We start from the raw sequence: 20849 nt of genomic DNA, 5'->3' as shown, positions 1-20849 counted from the left end.
TTGTGGTCACAGGTCGGTTTGGGATTAGGTAATGGCCAACATGTAACACAAAAAAAAGTGCAACTTCGCCTGCTGGCAAATTACACTTAATTATAGTGTTGTTTGCTGACCCTAATGAATGCCCTAAGCCAAAATGCATAATGTAATAATAATAAATTATCAATGCTGTCTCTGCTATCAATGCAATCAAAGCATTGTTAGAGTTTTCATGAATACGCATGCAATTTGTTAAATGACATTAACAAAATGAATTTTTAAACTTGACATTTGATTTTAGTCTTAGTGGAATCAGGCAGTTATACACATAAACTTGCTCTTCTTAACTGTGGAGAAAACTCAGATTCAACTGACAGTGGTGGTTTTAAATCACAATTTTAAAAAGAAGTGAAAATCCTGCATTCAAAAGGTTATCTAAGTAAAGGTACATCAGCAAAATACACTTAAAGTATCAAAAGTAAAAGTATTCATAGGAAGATTAGCCCCTATCAGTGACATTAGTATATTTATTTTATTATCATTACTGATACATACATAATGACTATCCAGCATTCTTTGTTCCATTTTGTCAAGATGGAGCTAATTCTAACTAGTTTATATACTGTTGGGTAGTTTAACATATAGCAAGGCACTGCATTGCATGTAAACAAAGCATCATTTGTTTTGCATGTAAAATATTAATGTATTCATATGAATGATTCAATGTACAGAAACTATATATACCTGTATAGATGTAAAATGTAGTGAAGTATAAAATAACATGTGGAAGTACTGAAGCAAAGTACCTCAAAATTATACTCAGGCACGCAGTACCTGAGTAAATTGACTTAGTTATTTTCCACCACTGGCATTTGGTAATACATTTCAGATACTGACAATAATTTAACAAATTCAAACTGCCGGTTGAAAACTAAATTACAATGCATCAATACATCAGCTACAGTATTGCCAAAATCTGTGATTTTTAGCTTTTCATTTCAGGAAAATATCAGCTGTCTGGAGGTAAAGTTTGTTTATACATACATGGTAATAATTGTTTAAATGATAACTGCAATTAAAATGCAACTACTCGCAGTAACAAAGCTACAGTATCACGGCCATCAGATCTGTTCTCAGACAGAATCTGGGATGCAACCATCTGTTTTACTCCAACAACAACAGCTCACCCAGGCTTCAGATGCTAAGTGTAACATTGGTTTTGCTGAACAGACATCCACTGCAAATATACAGATAATATATAGCCCTTTATTGTCAGCAATACCATCACATGCTTGAATGGTCCAACAGTGTCCAATTTTCAAAGAGGAAGATGTTAGATCCTGTTGTTTTTAGATTATTTTTTGGGCTTTTCCACCTTTAATGGACAGGACAGCTAGGTGAGAGAGAGGGGGGGAGACATGCAGGAAATTGTCACAGGTCAGACTCAAACCCTGGACCTCTGCATCGAGGCATAAGCCTCTCAGTATATGTGCGCTTGCTCTAACCACTGAGCCAACCCGGCCACAGGAAGATGGTTTTTTACATGTTCCCACATGGCAGGACATCAAAAGTAAATATGTAAAACATTATAAAAGGATATTAGTATTACTGCTTTTAATGTTCCCTAACTAAAGTTAGCATACTGTAAAATGCTTAGAAGTAGAAATGATGTTACCAATTTAGGAGTTTAATTAAGGAAGAAATGTACAGTAAAAACTACAATTTGGCTTTGATTTACCCATTTTAAAGATAACAGGAACAAAGCTAATTCTGCTCATTTGCTTGTGTTGTAATCCAAATGTATTCATCACCTCAAAGCAAATACAGTAACTGCAGTAGAATAAAAAGAAGCAAAACACAGACTGTCTCCTGAATCTGAACTATGGACTGATCATAAATAATCATCATTAATAGTGTCAGGAAAAACATTACCCTTTTTATTGGGGCTGTATTTTCCTCACACACTACAATAAAGTTAATGACAGACATTGTCTAAATTGTAAAACAGTCATATATTTGGACCGCTGGTCAGTTTCAACAAGGCTCAGTATAGCATCTGGCTCATAGATCATACTTGTCCAATTAAGTATTCTTGTCAGAGAGATCTGACTTGAACTGAAAACACGGATGTATGTCATGTTAACACAATTACAGATGAATATAACTTGAATATCAGTCCTGGAACACTGTCAGCTATGCTCTGAGGCCATTTGGTCTGAGAAATTACCACCTAATGTTTAATATCATGCCATTATACTATAATGATTGAATGAGGTTCATGAAAGTAAACAATGAGAGCTGCTTGAGTTGATGCTACTGACAAAGATAAACAAAATACCTCCTCACAATATGATAGAAAAGCACAGTGAGTTTACAACAACAAGTTCATTGGTGTATTACACTCCATGGTCAGTTTTTAAAACAGTTGATAGTGTTGTTATAGTATCCTGTTGAGTGTCTTTCAATCAGCTCTGCTGAGGGTGGACTGTGAAAACTGGTCCTCTTCAGTATTGCAGTGTTCCTGTCTGAGGCTTATGTCATTAAGATTTTAAGTAATTTCACTTTGCAAATAAATGGTGTTTTGCTGAATCTGATGCACCATTATCTCACTGACTATTTGGCCTCTTAAAGTATGTTTATGTAAGCTGCCTTACTTTGAAATGAATTTTCAATCAAATGAAATTATAACTAGTTAATTAAGTTGAAATTAACTCTCTTTATAATTTTGATGTTTTGTGATCAGTTATATCAGTTATAACATTTAATAATTTAACATGAAGCAGCTGTTTTTGTTTTTTTGATGTGCACAAATAAGTGACAGGTACCATAAGATTTTTTCTTCTTCCTGTTCCTTTTTTTTCATTCATGCATGTTATGAATTAATTAATTAATTAATTAATAATTGTGGCAAAGAGTTCAGTTGCATAAATCACACTGGTGTATGCCAAACACTGGAGAAATGCATCAAGAAACAGGAACAGTATATGGCTTAATTTATGCTTGTTGTGGTCACAGTGCAGCACCCATGGTAACTGAAAATACAGCAGGGTCCCGGAGGCCTTTCTCATACACAGATTCTGCAACTGCCCCAGGCTCACTTCATGTAAATTGTTTTGGTAATTTTAACAATGGCAGATGTGTGAGTGAATTAGCACCAGTAAAGTGCAATATCAATTAAATATGGCTGACTTCATGTTGGGTTTAGGGGATGGCTCCAAGAGGCTTTTTAAAGTCTGGACCAGGTCTGGACATGATAGATACGCCTACCAAATTTTATACATCTAGGTGAAACGCACTGCAGGGGCTACTTCTATGAAATTTGGTAGGGGGCGATATCGAGCCATTTTGTTACACCCAAGCACAAGACCCATAAAATATAAAAAATTGTACACACTATCAAGCACCCTAGTGATTTCATTAGGGGCTTTGCCGACCAACTTTGACTGTTCTCGGGCGCTAACTGAGTTTAGTCCTGCATTATTAGCAAATTTTTAGGCCGTGTCTTGTAGAGGGGCCCTGTGTTGAAATGTAGTGCTAGAGGATTTATTGTTTGTATTGTGTTTACATGTTGCACATCCCTACATACAGACATATTCCTACATATTGGATTTAAACAAATTACCATAAACTAAGTTCCAGCGAAGGAACACTATTTGTACTAAACTTAATGGGAACTTTGAGGTGCTAGTGTACACCCATTGTGCAGTGGGTAGTAGGTGGGTACAGGTTTGTCCTGGGGCCCCCTAACAAATTAGGCAGGTCATGCTCACACTAGTAAGACATGAGAGTTTTACATGTCACATGTAATTGAAACATCCATCAGTTTAAAATAATCAGGGCTTTTGAACAATTGTGTTTTTATTGTCAAAGTTAGAACTTAGGCTTTAGCCACTTTCACTGTCCAGCTCATAAGACATTCACTTTCTTTTATATCCTATAGTCTTAATCACATCTCTATTTGTATTTGGGTTTGATAATTCAGATTGAATTATTGTTATGCATCTTTATTCAAAACATCCAGTTTCTGCTGCTGTTCTTCAATTGCAAAAAAAAACAGTCTCAAAAGGTAGATCACCAACACTGAACAGGAACTGAACTGAACATGACGTGGCAATTGAGATCAGAAATGACCATCAAATTAAATCTACATCCAACTCTCGTCTAAATTATCGAATATTGAGTCACACCAAATGGGGTACTTCCCATTGTGTTTTTTATTTTCCACCACTTGTATGTTTTGTACTTGGAAACAAACAGCACCTCACTAGGTCTCTTTTTAATTCAATGTCACAGTCATTAGGAACTGATGTCTCACTCTCAGTCTGGCAGTGGCCAAACAATTCAGGGGCTGGAAGCTGGATGGAGAGATGGAGAGATGAGCATTGATTGTTCTGTCAAGACGTGTCCCTATTCAACCAGTAGATGGCGCAAACAATCTTTTCTTTTTAATTGCACAAAGCTATACAGCAACATGGACAAAGTGAGCAAACAAAACTTTACATATTAAGAAGAAACTATGTTTAATTTACATATAATTTGCATGATTGTATGTATTCATAGCCATTGTAGTTTTTGATTTATAATCATAGGATTAATCCAGGACGGACGATACTGTCTATGCTGCGGAGTGACAACCAGACGGGTTTCCTGTTCACGTGACCCACTCAGATCTCCGGCCGTGACATCTGCAAAATGGAGGTGAAGTGTTCGCAAATATTGCAAATTAAATACGGTTATTTGTAAAATGCAGTTAAGCTATGGTAACTCGTTTACATAATTGTAACGTTGACGAGGGAATGCACGGTGTTGTATGGAAATGTGTAGCTTCTCTGTCGCTTTAACGTTGCTCAGGATTTAGCGCTATCTACGGTAGACGGTAGCCAACGCTGCAGCTAAACTAAGATAAGCTAATGGTTGTCAAAATTACAGTAGGGTAACCCAACACTTAGGCGGTGTTTACCACCGGAGTGCTCTGTGTTGCTACTGTTTCAGTTGGTTGTTAAATGAACATTGTTGTTTGGTTTCTTTAACCAACATTACTCGTTATGGCTGATAGATAAACGGAGGCTTTTGGTAACAACGCATTGCTCAACCTGCAGCAGTAGTGAGTAAGCTAACGTTAGCTGGCCGCTGAAGCTAACTCCTTCCGGCCTTAGACTGGCTAACGTTCATTTGTATATTACTTAATATAAAATGTAGCCACGATATGTCTTGTTCGTGCACCGGGGTTATTTGACAGGCTAATTTTACACGTTGTAGTTTAACATTAACGTTAGCTTAGTCTGTCGCTACAATGGGTAACATTAACGATACGGCCTAGCATCAACACTGGCAACGTTATATTTGCAGATATTTGTGCATGTATTCATCTGTAGGATAATATTAACGTTATATAACAATGCTGTAGTTTCTTCAACTAGTTTCCTGTAACACTATTTACAGCTGCAATTATATTTATTTTCTTGTTATGCATTAACAGGACCGTGAAGCTAAAGAACCCGAGCAGCTCAGAAAGCTGTTTATTGGAGGTCTGAGCTTTGAAACCACGGAGGAGAGTTTACGGGCCCATTTTGAACAATGGGGAACTCTCACGGATTGTGTGGTACGTATTTTCAGTGTAATTTGTGGCAAAATATGCCCTTAGATAATAATAAACAACATAATGAGTTATAAACATCTCTACAGTCCAGTTAAACTGTTCTCACTACCATTGTGTATCGTTTTGTTGTTTCTAGGTGATGAGGGACCCCAACAACAAGAGATCAAGAGGGTTTGGCTTTGTGACATACGCCGCTGTAGAGGAAGTCGACGAAGCCATGAAAGCAAGGCCTCATAAAGTTGATGGCCGAGTTGTTGAGCCCAAGAGGGCAGTGTCCAGAGAGGTAAAAAAAATTCCAGAACAGGAGGCAGATACTACAGCGATGTTAATGTTTGGTGTTTGCTCATCGATACACTCTGTTTCAGGACTCCAATAAACCAGGTGCCCATCTGACCGTGAAGAAAATCTTTGTTGGTGGTATTAAGGAGGACACTGAGGAGTACCACATTCGGGAGCATTTTGAGAAATATGGAAAGATTGAGTGCATTGACATCATGGAGGAACGCTCCACTGGGAAGAAGAGAGGATTCTGCTTTGTCTCCTTTGATGATCATGACACTGTAGACAAAATTGTTGGTATGTGGATGTTGAGACTTCAGAGTTTATGAGGCTGTTGGTAAACATTAAGCAATGATATGTAAGTGTATTGTTTCTTCTCATTTTTCTTACAGCCCAGAAATTCCACACAATCAACTTCCACAATTGTGAGGTCAGAAAAGCTCTCTCAAAACAGGAAATGAGTGCTATATCCACTACCAGGGGTAAGCACACCATCAATTATAAAGTAAAGTGTATATATATATATATATATATATATATATATATATATATATATATATATATATATATATATAAGTTATACTTTGTTACCATTGTTTCTATATATATATATATACACATATATATATATATATATATATATATATATATATATACACATATACATATACACATACATACAGTTTGCAGCTGACATGTATGTTGTGAACGGCTCTAAAATTACACCTTTCACATATCAGGCAGGAGTGGAGGATCTGGAAACTTCATGGGGAGAGGTAGTAATTTTGGAGGTGGTGGCAATTTCGGTCGAGGTGAGTAGTATTTGCACGCCAGATGAAAGTGCCTCTGGCATTAATCACACTCATGCAGGTACATTTTATTGTGATGTTTACATGTCGGTAAGGGTTGCAGAATTTAAGTTTCGCAACCACACTGACCCACTAAAGAAAGTAAAAAGGGTTGTTTCTCTTCTTTTGGATAAAAAAAATTTAAATTAAATGTCAACAAACAACTAAATGGTGCATGCCCATAACCATCTGGTGAAATCAGTTACTCATCTTGGCCTAGGCTAGCCTGGTTGACACCAGACCCTTCTCTGTTGTAACTGAGAGTGGGTCTGGGCAAGGTTCATCCACAGCCCATTTCCAAAGGGGCGTCACCAACGGACGCTGCTCAAATGCCTCTGAGCGCATTGGATAGTCCTTCAACCAATCAGACCAACGATCAGGGTGACGTAGCAGCAACAGCGGCATCAACGGGTTGCCGCCCTTCGGTGGCCGTCATGTTGAATGTACACAAAAAGCTGTTTGCTGTCGCTGCCCTATTGTCTTCTTGTAAAGTCCGCCTCAACGGTTGTGATTGGTGCCTCGATTTGGAAAAATTGGAAATGGGCTCTTGGCCAGACTGACTTGCAGAGCAAACCTCAAATTTGCCGGAAGTTCGTCAAGGTTTTCCCAGGCTAGGTCTAGGCAGGGTGAAGTTCACTTCTGTCGCCTCCAACTCTCTGTAAGCACTTTATTTTTTAGCTCTGTTAAACCCACAATTAAGGAGTTCTGTTGTCAGACAATAGGAGTATATGAACAGTGTTGGGTTTTTTTTCTCATGCAGTTGTCCTACAACAGACCGATTTTATATCAAAGTGACTGAACATGTAAGATGATTAGCCATATTGACATGCAAAATAAGTGTCTAGCGAAAGTCAGAGGTGATAAACATGTCTTTCTTACATTGCAGTTAAGCAGAATGCATTGTCATGTTTGTCAATTTTCACTTGTCACAAATTGGTCAGTTTTAGTGCATATGTTTTACCCTTGTTTTTTAGGTGGCTATGGTGGAGGACGAGGTGGTTATGGCGATGATTTTGACAATGGTGAGTTCTGCTAACGTTTTACTCTGGTGTAAAATATTTAAATTCAATAATGGGTTTAATATCCTTGCTCACTTACATAACTCTTTTGTCTTTGAACATTTTTTTCCCCAACAGTGTTAATACCACTCATGAGCTATTCATGTCAGAGTTATGAATAAGGTTGTGTTGTATGTTTGCTTTTTTTTCACTGTTATAGGTCCAGGAGGAAATTATGGTGGAGGACCAGGTTATGGAGGGGGTCGAGGGGGCTATGGAGGTGGTGGTGGTGGTGGTCCAGGGTATGGCAACCAGGGTGGTGGATTTGGTGGCAGCTGCGATGGAGGTTACGGAGGCAATGACGGAGGTAAAAAAAAATTAATTAATTATTGACTCCAGAATTTTGATATAGATGTTATGCATGAAAAACATTCTCTACTAAACACCTGAAATCAAGACTTACCTTGAAATTGACATGTCTTCAGGATATGGAGGAGGTGGAAATTACAACGACTTTGGAAATTATGGTGGACAGCAGTCCAACTATGGGCCCATGAAGGGAAACAACTTTGGGGGCAGAAATTTGGGTGGACCCTATGGCGGTGAGTTGTACCCTTCAAAACCCAATGATATAACATAATTTCTCCTGGAGAGAGTATCAAAGTTATTTTGCGTTGACCTTTCCTTAACTACAGGTGGCTACAGCTCTGGTGGTGGTGGCGGAGGTGGCTATGGCTCACGGCGATATTAATTATTTCATGTTTTGGTAAGTTGCATTCAGTTCCACACCACCCTCGTAGCACAGTACAGAGTGAGCCCATGAAAGTGCAGAATAACTATTTGTTCTATCCTGTATCCATTCAACAGGCTTCAGTTCTTAGCAGGAGAGGCGAGGAGGTGAGCAAAGGAGTTGTCAGGAAAGCTGCAGGTTACTTTGAGGCAGTCATCTGAAAGCATTAGAGGAACACAAAAGTCAGACATTACTGCAGCTAAATTGGAGAAGTTTATGGAAGAAGGACTGTATACACAAGACATGAGTGCAGATGATACTCTTCCCTAATTGTGATAGATGTGTCCCAACCAAACTATTTTCCTTTTGTGTGTGTGTGTATTGTGCCTATGGTATCAGGGGTAAAGAGTATTTTTTTGTTTTTGTTTTATCTGAAGTCAGTTCTTAATTTTTATTTTTTTCTTCTTTTTTATATGGGTTAGTTTTGTGCTGGCCAATTAATCTTTTGTCTTTTTAACCTGGTTTTTGTCATATAGCATAGTTCTATCAGGCCCTCAGATGAGCTAGAATTTTTTTTTTTTTTTTCCTTCTGAAGTTATTATGATTGCTCAACTGCAAGTGTCAAGTGTATTTTGATTTTGTATGTGAAGCACAGTATGTAAATCCTTCGTAGTACCAGTGTCAACAAATATATGCAGTCTGGATTAGAATTAAGGGAATCCCCTCACTCACTTCTAGATTGTTCGAATATTTTGATTAGAAGAAAAAGACCGAATAAAATTGTGTAGTAAAGTAACACAAGGTTCAGTGCGTCATTGGTTCAGAATCAAATGAGTTATTCATTTATCTGTTGCCTGCACATTGTGACTGTGAAGTTTAGCAAATCAGCCTTTCCACAACTTTCTCCTCTTTTAGGAGTATCATTTAGGACGTCTGTTCGTAAAATAGTGTAAATACTGTATTTACTTGTACAAGGGTCAATGACGAGGGAGTTGTGGGTAGTCCTAGGGCAGGGGCCCATACACCACCTATGCCAGTGTTAAGCGAGTAGGATTATAACGGCCACAAGCACCTGCAGTTGGGCCCTCAGCATCGCTAGTGTGGAAGATTGCAGATGACTGTCAGACAGGACGTCTTCAGCCCCAGCACAGTGGACCAGTCAGCATTTTGAGAGAGAAGGGAGAAGGCAGCATCGAGCACCACGCCCATGGAGGAAGCTTGCAGTGTCGTTCCTGGTAGTGAGCATCTATCTCTTTCAAGGCTAGCTAAACCCTCAAGCAACTGGTGCTAGCGAAGAAAGACTAGTTCCTGGACACATTGGAGATCCTGTTAAGTCAGAGATACTGCAGTTTTACCCGCAAATGCTAGATTTCAGACATTAACAAGAAAAGGGAGTGAGTATTTCACAAAAAAGCTGACTTAAGAAGATGGAGCAGGTAAGAGTAACTACTTTGCTTGATTTGCAGATGTGGAAAGAGGCATTCTCTTCTTGCTGAAAATCTGTAAAGACCTGATAACATGGAAGGTTCTGGATGGGTAAGACTTTTCAAAATATTATCCAAGGCTGCTTATATTGTAATCTAACAGTGCACATGGTGATTATACAAGGTGCAGGGGTTCCTTTAAGGTAAAAAGCAGTAGGACACCCAGTTTTGCTCCACTTTGACCGGAATCAGCCTGCAACCTTCACCACACCTCTTGGAATACCCTCAAGGCAAAATATGTTTCCATGTTTTATTACCTTTGCTATCAGTCAGATAGTCCTGATAAAGTTGATTGTGATGAAACACCCTTGGGGAAACAACAAACGATAATACTTGGGAAAAAAACAGTATTTACACTCACTTTATTAGGTGCACCTATACAATTTATTATAATTCAAGAAAGCAGAACTTGCATAAATTCTGCCTTTACAAAGTTCAGCTTTTGTTGACCTTGTTGGAAATGTATAAATTCAATTACATGTTTATTACTGGGGTCACAGTTAAAGGGTTGCGTAGTGCTGGACTACATTATATTGAGAGGTGTTTCTAATGTTTTGTCCTCTACACACATGATGGGGATAGAACACTTCTTAATATAATGTAGTCTAGTCACACCACCACTAAGTATAACCTCAATGTTAAAACATATTGAATTACCACCTTAATGTCATTGTCAAAACAAAGAACATTATTTATTTTTAAAATGTTATAGCATTAATAAAAAAAAAGAAGTAGAATTGATGGTAAAACAGTTGTATTGGATTGCATTAGATTGTACATGTACCTAATAAAGTGGCCACTGAGTGTATATACTAATGCCAAGCTGTGAAAAATAAAAGTATGGAAATTAGGTCCTTGCCAGTCGGTGTAAATAAGGATAACAATGTTAACTTAATAGAAAAGCATTTGTAGGTAACTTGATTATTACTACAAAAGGCAGGCCATATATAGTATGTATAATGCAAAAATAGTATTCAATTTAAAAAAAGAAAAAGGTTTGTAATCAGCAACATGAAACATCTAACAGGTCTCATGTCAAATCCTCTGCATTAATCACAGGGGCATTTTCCCAAAAAACTGATTTTAGGATTTATTAAACAATTTTACTTGACAGGCAGTCAAATGAACATACAGAAACATGGGCAAACCATCAACAGAGAGGAACTGTGGTCACAAGTTGAAACTATCCAACAGTGTTATGATAAACAGAGTATACACAAATACTCGTAGTTCTCTACTCAGTCTAAAAATAAAGAACAATGCCTGCTGCTATGTTTTTTGTTTTTTATCAGTTCAAGGATAGTTTCTGCAGAGGAATGTAGAACAACCAACTCAATTACACAGAATAAAGCTGTGCTTGGCATAAGCACACCATTGTCAATAACCTACGTTGGCCTAACAGTAAGATATGTTAAGTGTTACTTGTGCTTTTAAATAAAAATATTTTTCATGACTTGAGTGTTTAATTTCTGAAAGCAAAATGCTGAGCTGTAAATGTTTGTAAAATACAACTGTTTTCAATGTGAAAAGGTTTCACTGATTTACAGATGTCGTTGAGTCTCAAACCGGTTTAGTTTGCCACACACCCTCTGAAGTTTGTGGTGAGAGCAGAAACTGGGCTGGGTGATCAAAGGTAGTGGTGGTGTGTGAAAGTGCACTTAGAGCACATACTGATTGCGTAGGTCTTTACCTTTGAATATGCTTTCCTGGGTTGGACCATTGTGAAGTGGTCATGCATGGTTTACACTGAACATGCTCCTACTGTAGTTTGACATTTGTGCTCTTTGTTGTGTAACATAAGAATGCAGTGGGTGTGATTTCTTTTGCGACAGGAGTTTTGCAGTATTCAAAGATTGAGGGTACTGTACAAACAAGCTGGCTCTAATAAAAAGCAAGCAGATTGTAAAAGGTTTTTAAGCCAGTAACTCTTTAGTGTCAGTACAATATTCCTTTTTTTGCTTTTTTGTGAGCCTTTTGGTAGAGCCTTCAAGTCCAGAACTGATTTGAACATGTGGTAAGTTATGTAATCATTCCTTAGACTATATATCCATCTGGCATCAATCTGGTGCAGGCCGTAGTACACCACACAATGTTCTTCCAGAAAATAGGAGGCTGCATAGCAATAGGAATACTTTATTGAAAAGCACAGAAGTCAAGGTTTTATAAAAGAACCTGGGCAGCAAATCATAAAGGGACAGTTATAAAATATGAGTAACCATGATTGAAACATTAGCTTACAGAAATATAATATATACAATATATACACATACAGTAACGGTTGTATCAATCTCAAAAGCAAGTAATGTTTATATTTACAAACCATATTGGTTAAAGAATCTGTTTAAGGTATCAGAGTACAAAAGAAGTAAAATATCAAAAATATTACAACATTCAAGAGAAGTGAGCAAAACACTATACAATAGTTATGCTGAGCTACTAATGCTTTAAAGCTGAACAACTACAAAGTTATTGCATAGTATTACTATGATAATGCAGTACCATATTACAAAGGAGACAGGACGCTGTCTTCGCTCTTGATGAAAGTCTTTTTGATGCGAGGAACTAAGAAGACGTTGCCGTCAGTTGACTGCTGGAGGGAGTAGTCGGAGGGGGAGTAGGAGTTGCCCTTCTCATCTCTCAACATGCCGAAGACCTCCAGGTACAAGCTGTTGAGTTGCTGCTTCATTTCCTTCAGGTTTGTGATGTTTTGGCTCTTCTCCTCCAGCAGACGCGCCTTCTCATCCTTCAGTGAGTCCAGGTTGCTCTCCAGACCCACTATGTTCTCCATCTTGCGTTTTCGGCAGTTCTGGGCAGCTACCTTGTTCTTGCCGCGGCGGCGTATGTCTCGGACCAGGGCCAGCTGGGCCTCGTTCAGCTGGTGCTTCGACATCATCTCGTTGAAGTCATCAACAGGCAGATTGATAATCATGTCAACAGTGAAAGGGATTTTGAGGGCCTTAGCCCTCTGCCCGTCTCTGGAGAGACGCACTTCCGAGCGTTTCTTCTGCTTGTCTTTGGTGAAGGGGGCGTTGTTGTGGCCGTTCTCCTCAGCCGGGTCCGTCTTGTGTTGTTTGGGTTTCTTTTCCTGCTGCTGTTGTGGCTGCCCCATTGGTGCAGATAAAGGAATTGCCTGCTGAAGATCATCAGGTTGGAAATTGAGTAAGAACATCTCTGAGTAGTCAGATTCTACACTTCCAGGATTGTGGTCCATCTCTTCCATGTCTGAATCGCTGTAACCAAAGGACTCATCTCCATACAAAGACTTCCCAGGTGAACTAGCATTTGGACTTATGTTTGAAGAGATTCCTGAATCTGAGTCTGGCAATTCTGCTGTCAGATTCTCTTTGCTTCTTCTGTCAAATGCATCTCCAGCTGAGAGGCTGTAAATGTCCACTGGTGTGAAAGGAGGCTTGTTTGGGATATCTGACATGGCGTTACTTTCATTTCCTTCAAGGCCATGTTGACCACTGCTCTCTTCCAGAATGGCATTGGGGTAAAATATGTCACAGAAACTTTCTGCAGGGAATTTATCATTTAACTGAGGAGCTTTTGCCTTAATCAGGCTGAGATTGTCTGGTGGGACCATACTGGGAACAGAGACCTCAAATGTATTCATAAACTCTGCAGGACAAACATTTAAACTGTTTGGTTCCCTGTCTGTGAGATTGCTCATGGGGTAAAAAGTGTAGCTTGGATTCTGCTCTTCAGTGATGTTTGGAAGAGGATAAGTTGTGGTCTCAAGTGTGTCCTCCATTTGCATGCTCAGGCATTGCTAGAAAAAAAAGGTAAAGAACCATTAAAGTAAATACAATTATAATAATAATATTACAGTAGAAGTTCCAAAAGAGAGTGAATATAACAATGTCAACATGTTTGTGTTGACAATGTGGATGCATGTATGGTATGTGCTCATTCATAAACCTACAGTCTCTTCCAAAACATCATCATTGGCGCATTGTGATGACAATTATTATTATTATTATTATCTTCCCTAAACAATAAGGTTTCAATCCTGGAGCTTTTAGCCATGCAGTTGTATCAAGTGATTGGTATTTCACTAACAACTGCTGGAAGAGCTAGGTGTAGCACAAGGTAGCCAACTGTAATTTCTAAGACCAACTACATTGGTCTACCAGATCCTAAAATAGATCAAATATCCATACAAATAAAATACCAATCTCCCAGCTTGCTGTTGCTGAGAATTTAAGCGACATTATCTTCACAAAGCAGCTTACTGAAGCAACATTTCACACACAACCCCTTTTTCTACAATGTAAAGTCTTATCAGCGGCTTACCAGAGCAACTAATGCAATTCTATGTAAGCTGTACGGTTAGGATTGTAGTCCAGTCCACAGTGAGAGGTCAAGGCAACAAATGTGCAACAGCAGTGTGGAGCACACACTGCTCCACCCATCAGCTAATGCAAATATGAGCTGCTTTGAAACAAAACTGATAAGGCAGCAAATTAAAAACTACCATGTACACAAATCCTTACGTTGCTGCCAAAAAGTAAAGGTTTTGAAGACTGCCACACCTTCTCTGAACATGTCTTTTTCTGCTAGATAAAGCTGGTGGCTACTGATCATATAAACTGAATCACATCTTCAACACCGACCTCCCCAAATAATAATAAAACATTTTTTTAAATAGGTCTTAACAATGAAACTTTATCACAGTGGAAAGAGTCAGGCGCACCTGTCTCACATGTATGACACCCCATTCTCACAACAAAAATGTGTTTGTCCTCTACTGCCAGACTCCTGTCCGTTGAAGCATTCTTTGGGTATTTGTTCCACAATGCAAAACACCCCACCATTGAGGCGGCAAATCCGTGTATTATACCTGCAGCTCAGGGAGGGACAAAAGCTCCATCCAGGCCTGCTCCAAATCTAGGGACATCCTCTGTGGTGGTGGTGATGGTGTTGGTGGTGGTAGTAGTGGACCTGGGGAGAGGGTGGCCAGTGGCAGAGCTGGCTGCTCAGGGGGCATCATGGGGGCTGAAACAGCAGTTGTGTCCAGGCAAACTGAGGTGTTCTGTCAGACAAACACAAGAATATGTATTTTATACAACTGAAAATCATGTTAAAGGCTTCAAGCTATGATAATTCAATAATATTATTATATATATATATATATATATATATATATATATAGATATAGATATAGATATAAGTAGTAATAATAATTTAATGTTCTTACCTCAGTGTTCTCTACAGGAAACGTCTCTGCCAGAAGTTGCAAACATTCATCAAATGACATGGCGTCACCGTCCTCTCCTGTGAAGCTGACATTCTGCAAGAAAGGTAAAAATACAACTTTACCACCTAGCATCCTTTGTGGCACACCATCTTTTTAAAACAGCGCATCATTTTATATTAGAACGTATGTCTCAGTGGAGTAGTTTCTAGAGCAGAATACACCGATGCAAAACTACAGACCCACCTGTGTTTCTGTAATTTGCAGGATGAGTGGTTACCTAGCTACGACATAGCCGCAGCCTATCAAATGAGGTGGGAGTAGTCCACCTCTGACATGAGTAATGATGGCCATGGGAATGTACCTGTGTAACCTCTAGAGGTGCGACAGCCACCTGCAGTGGGGCGCTGGGTGGCGGGCGGGGTATGTACTCTCCCGTTTCCTCGTCGAGCTCGAGCTCTGCCAGCAGGGCCTTCTCCTGCTCCAGGACCAGATGCTGCCTCTTCTCTTCTTCCAGCTCCCGCTGCCTCCGCAGCTCATGTTCTTTCTGACGATGGTTGTAGTCATAAACTTCACGCCTGGCGCCGAGATCAATGTCCTGCTTCCACAGTATGTCAATCAGCTCCATGTCCTAGAAAGAAAACCACAGATCAGTTTAGAGAGCGGTGAGCCATGCTGTCCTGCAGTGAGAATGTGAGCAGCATTGGAGCAAGGAAGAGCGTTCTCTGCTGTGAAGAGTGGCAGCAGCACCCGCCACACCCTGTCCCTCAGTATCTGTTCACTGACAACAACACTGGCACTAAAGTCAAGAGGGAGAAGCCGCATGAATAATAGATGTACTTCTTTCTTTCCCATGTTGCCACCACACGCCAGCATAAGACACGTATCCTCACTTGATACTCTTTCCAAGGGAAGTGTTCATTACCCATCTGATTACACTGAGGTGTGAATTCATTTGTCTCATTCAAACTCACAAAGGGCACACTCTAAATCAATTTTTGCATAATTGACTTCATGTTACAGTTTAGGTCTCTAAAAGTAGTAAAGTTAAATCCCAAACATTATTTCATATTATAAAGACAACAACTATACACGTACCTTTAACTTCCTATTTTCATAAAAACAAGAAGTTAAGGTGCGTGTATAGTTGTTGTTTTTAAAATGGTACCACGGTGCTTGTAGAATATCCTTTTCACATGATATATTCCTTAAAGGGTGTTATAACCAAATAAAAGAGGGTATATTTGGCTGTAGATGTGTTGCTGGGTGGAATTGCAGACCTTGTTTCGTTGTTTTCCTTCCTGTTATGTCTTCAAGTAAATAACTAGCAACTATTGATAACTGACCTCTCTGTGTTCTGTCCCATCACTGCACAAATTATGTTGTCCTATATTTCTTATTTATATATTAAGTTAAGTGCTGCTGACAATACAGAATGTTAGAAAGAGCATACTAACAACTGTGAGGATATTTTAATACAGTTTCCTGTAGATTTCCACTCACAGGCTGAATGTTATTTTCCTTTTTAAACAAGAATGTCTAAAGATAAACTGTGCTGCACTCTTCCTTGGGTCTTTTACACAGAAATGATTTACAGAAGGAAACCATTTCATAAGGCCCAGGGATGTTGCATAAACCCAAGACACTGGTTCAGAAGAAACTTGTCTGGGCATGTGACTTGTTTGTTCCTCAGATATGTGCATAAACAGAACTTATGGGAAAGGCTTCTTAATGCTTGCAGTCGGTCATATGGCAAAACACACATAGCCAGGAGGAAGCCAAGAGGGAAAGAAGAATAAAGAGGATGTGAAGCTGAGGAGAAGATACTGTGTAAGAATGTTTTCTACTTTGTTTTTTATTCAAAGAAAATGGGGTGTGTGGTAAATATCCATAAACTCGTCAGAATAAGTAACACATACAAAGAATTTGCCTTGGTGGATGTTGCACACATAAACATATTAAAAGTAAATAATAAATACAAAAACTAATATGTTTTAAACAATAATAATAGCAAACAAGCACCTATATATATTCTAAAACATTGTTTTCTGACTACAGCTGTGGCACTGCAAAAAAAAAGGACCCACTAACCCTCTTTGACTCAATGTTGCATCAGAAGCATGACCACTGAAGGATTACACGTCACTAAGGCTGCCTACTATGAACCATACGCACAGAGTGAGAGGTGAGAACACAACCAGGCATTATGGCTTCTGCAGGAACGAGGAAGTAGCCTTAAATGTCTAAGTGGGGCGTCTGGTCATCCGTGTTTTCCAAACTAATAAACCACATTCTTGTCTGTTTGTCACACCTTATAATCATACCTGACAAGTCATACGAGTCCTTTAAGAAATAATTCCATGTCTAAAATAAGTTCTGTCGCCCACGCAGGGGCAGTTCAATCAGCCCTTTCACTGTCACTGATTAATCACACTCTTATATAATGTAACTGAACCAAACTCACTTTACCAATCATAACTCATATTCTGTATTAGTGCCAAATAGATTGTGTTAATGTGAGGGTGTGTAAAATCAGGTTATTATCGGTATGGTATCAGTATGTGTGTACATGACCTGGATTGGCACTAGAACAAGGAAACTGGCTCATAAAATGACTCTGATTTCCCAGTTCTCTCTGCCACACAATACCCAGCTGACAAGCCAAACAACATCCCTTAGCTAATATACTGGCAAAATATGCAGAACAGAGACACACAACTCCCAATTACCAGAAAACATATTAAACACAACTAGACATTTTGAAAACAAACCAAGCTAATGGCCCTGTCTGATATTAACAGTCCCTGTGGCTATCAAACTTGGTGATATAGGAGTAATACTGAAGTGTGTGTGCTTTCAGTATGAGTTGTTCATTTACCTCTTTTCAGCTTAAAACAAGGGCCTCAAAGGGGCCCTGACTCCAGTGGTTTATTACAGCTTCTTTCATCACAACTCGCTGGACATCCTTGACCGAGGATAATGAAACACAGCGACACATGTTCCAAAACAGCCCTTTTGGACCCTCATCAGTCAACCATGTACTTTCACTGACCCTTACTTATGACAGGTTTAACCAAACACAACAAAAATAAATATAAGGCATATAACACATGAGGAAAAAAAATATTCAACATCTCATTCAACGTGTATAAACAAAACAAGGTTAGACTGAGGGGTATGTGTTTGTTTTTTACAATTTAAAATACACTGTAACAACGAGACAAAAGTAAAGAAATCCTCCACGCATGTCTATTTCAGATATGGGATATCACATGCTTGGAGGAAGAAGGGGGCGGGGGAGGAGGAAGGGAGCCAGTTACGAGAATACAGCTCATGAGACTCTTACCAAACTTGTCAAAATTAATGAAATATTTAATTGTATTCAAAGTAACAGCATGAACACGAAGATATCAGCCTGGTTTTTTATAAGAAGGGTATTTCCTGTCGAGGATACACGTCACTGGGAATGACTTGCAGAAGTGAAAGCTGTACAGAGAACAACCTTAATATCTCACAGAGATATGAGCCCGGCTCACGGTGTATTTTGTGTGATCTTTCCCACGTTGGATCTGTTATTTCTACATAATAACCTCTTAACTACGCCATAACCAGCTTGTCACTGCGTTATGATGATTGAATTTGCTATAGCAAACCCTAAAAAGTTTACCTGGACGTCTCTGTCTCTCTTTCAGATCAGTAGAAAAGGAAGTTAGCAGTCAATGTCTAGTGATCACTTTTAAGAAATTCTCTATTTACCTGTTGACCGGAATGCATCACCTCCATTTCCATCATCATGGAGATCTGTATGGCGGTAAAGAAACTCCTATTGATTAATAAATATGTGTGTTATTCCTTCAGATGGCAGATTAAAATGGCGAGCGGTCCGAAGCCGATAGAGTCCGTCGCAGCAGCTGAGCCGAGCGAAACATTGCTTCCTTAAATCTAATGAACATTACGGAAACTATGACCCGCCCCCCCCCGGGCTGCGGCGCCGGGATCGTCCCCCTCACGCCGGCCTATAAGAGCTGTTGGTGCATGCGTGTGGAGCCCGCTAGGCTGAGCAATGTATGTAGGCCTATCCACTGAATATACTGGTTACCAAATTTAACCCATGGACTGTAAAAACCATAGGCACATATTTGGGTTATTCCATTCTTCAGCAACTTTTGGGCATAATAATAAAATAAGAATAGTACTCAATCAGATACTAGCCTATCCTTATGGGTGGACTGGTTTACATAGGCCTAGACACAGGGTGGAACCATAAAAGGGTGGGTTATAGTAAATGTATAGTTCTTACTAATATATACAGCATATGTAATTAGGGATAGTTTAACATGGCCTATACAATAATACAATAATATTTGTAATTATTTATTATGTAATTAGTTATTTGGCTCAAAGCTTGTTCGTGTAGAGTTGATTAGCCTACTTTGCACTGGGGACATGGTAAAATCGAGCACATGTACAATAAAAACGTTGTTTAAAAAATGTTTAATGTGCATTATTCTGTGTTTATGTGATAAGGAAGACTTTAATCTATAATTAAACCTTTTCTTTATAAATATTTTACACCTTTTAAAGAAAACATAAGGAAGTATTGGACTTGTTGCTGCATACTGCATACCGAATGCATAAGGAATTACCCATCTATGTGCATTTCAAAGTTGTAGCCTAATAGCCTAACCCTTAAATTATCTTATTAGAAATAAGTTAAATAAAACAAACTGGTTGTCTGAAAATCATTAAAGCCACTTAAAGATTAGGCCTAATCTTTTATTTGTTCGGCCTATCTGAGAATCACTTTTACATTCCTACCTGCTAAAATGCCAGCTGATATGTAATTAGAAAACTAAGAACCACGTTATCATTTCTGTTTTCACTCCGCCATCAGAATAGTTTTGATTGGTGCATAGCGCCCCCTGCTGGTTCGCGTTCCCGGTGTGGATCTGGACGCCCTGGGGCCCTAATGTCCTCGTGGAAACACTGAAGACATCCACTGACAGCTGGGAGATTGTAACAAAGCTGTGACACAACACAAAAAAATGTATACGGTAAAGGTAATCATTATGCAGAATTCTCCCTTTCAGTGCATACTACAGTAGCCTACTATATTTTTAGATTAATATTAATGATGAGACATGTAAGCCTGTTAATTATAGTTGGTCGAGGTGGAGCTTATTTAAACTGCTTACACAGCTAACACTTTTGGGGTAGTTCAATAACAATAGATCATGTTTTATTTGTTGATCATGTGTTTTTTATGTAACATCTTAATGTAAAAAGTAACTAATAACTGTTATATACAGTACTGTAATGGAACAGTATAACATGGAAATACTCAAGTTAAGGACTTCAAGTGAAGTGCTTCATAACTGCCTGATTAAAGTACAGTGTGAGTAGATGTTATTACTTTTCACCACTGGCTTTGGAAGGCGACATGTTTATTTCAACTGCCTTGTATTGATAACTGAGGACAATGATGTATTGTTATAATGCTATTTATTAAAGCAGCATTGTATACATAATGGGATTTAAAAAACAACCAAAAGTGATAGTAAACTTACTTAGTAGGATGTACACCAGTGATGGAAATTGACATTTCATTATTTACTTAAGTCCTACTGCACTTAACCCTCTTATTATGTTGAAAAAAAATTACTTTGATGATGTTACGGGTCAAAATGACCCGTACAGTGTAAATACACTCAAATTTCCCCCAAAACTGTTTTTACCAA

General features: G+C 38.8%; 2 protein-coding genes across 4 annotated transcripts; one reads left to right on the top strand and one right to left on the bottom strand.

Moving 5' to 3' along the window:
* The first annotated feature begins 4569 nt into the window (after positions 1-4569).
* hnrnpa3 (heterogeneous nuclear ribonucleoprotein A3) lies at positions 4570-16456 on the top strand. Of its 3 annotated transcripts, XR_003693653.1 has the most exons (13): positions 4570-4674; positions 5456-5578; positions 5712-5858; positions 5941-6151; positions 6247-6336; positions 6595-6666; positions 7677-7724; positions 7921-8067; positions 8186-8302; positions 8396-8466; positions 9897-9966; positions 15120-15218; positions 15379-16456. XR_003693653.1 is itself a non-coding variant. In XM_028590355.1 (11 exons), exons 1-10 carry the CDS (start codon positions 4669-4671, stop codon positions 8449-8451), a joined length of 1017 nt encoding a protein of 338 aa, XP_028446156.1. In that variant the 5' UTR covers positions 4570-4668; the 3' UTR covers positions 8452-8466; positions 9897-11367. The 3 variants fall into 3 exon arrangements, 2 of the variants coding, with proteins under 2 accessions (XP_028446156.1, XP_028446155.1); XM_028590355.1 differs by lacking the exons at positions 15120-15218; positions 15379-16456 and having other exon boundaries at positions 9897-11367; XM_028590354.1 differs by lacking the exons at positions 9897-9966; positions 15120-15218; positions 15379-16456 and adding an exon at positions 8568-9226.
* Positions 12032-19057, bottom strand: nfe2l2a (nfe2 like bZIP transcription factor 2a). Its single transcript, XM_028590353.1, has 5 exons — positions 18868-19057; positions 15476-15742; positions 15115-15207; positions 14758-14949; positions 12032-13686 (listed from the first exon to the last, which is right to left on the bottom strand). The coding sequence occupies exons 1-5, from the start codon at positions 18904-18906 to the stop codon at positions 12418-12420; spliced, it is 1860 nt and encodes a 619-aa protein (XP_028446154.1). The 5' UTR covers positions 18907-19057; the 3' UTR covers positions 12032-12417.
* Positions 19058-20849: the final 1792 nt, after the last annotated feature.

The sequence above is a fragment of the Perca flavescens genome, chromosome 11, assembly GCF_004354835.1.
Source record: "Perca flavescens isolate YP-PL-M2 chromosome 11, PFLA_1.0, whole genome shotgun sequence".
Lineage (NCBI taxonomy): Eukaryota > Metazoa > Chordata > Actinopteri > Perciformes > Percidae > Perca > Perca flavescens.
This window is presented reverse-complemented; position numbering and strand designations above follow the sequence as displayed.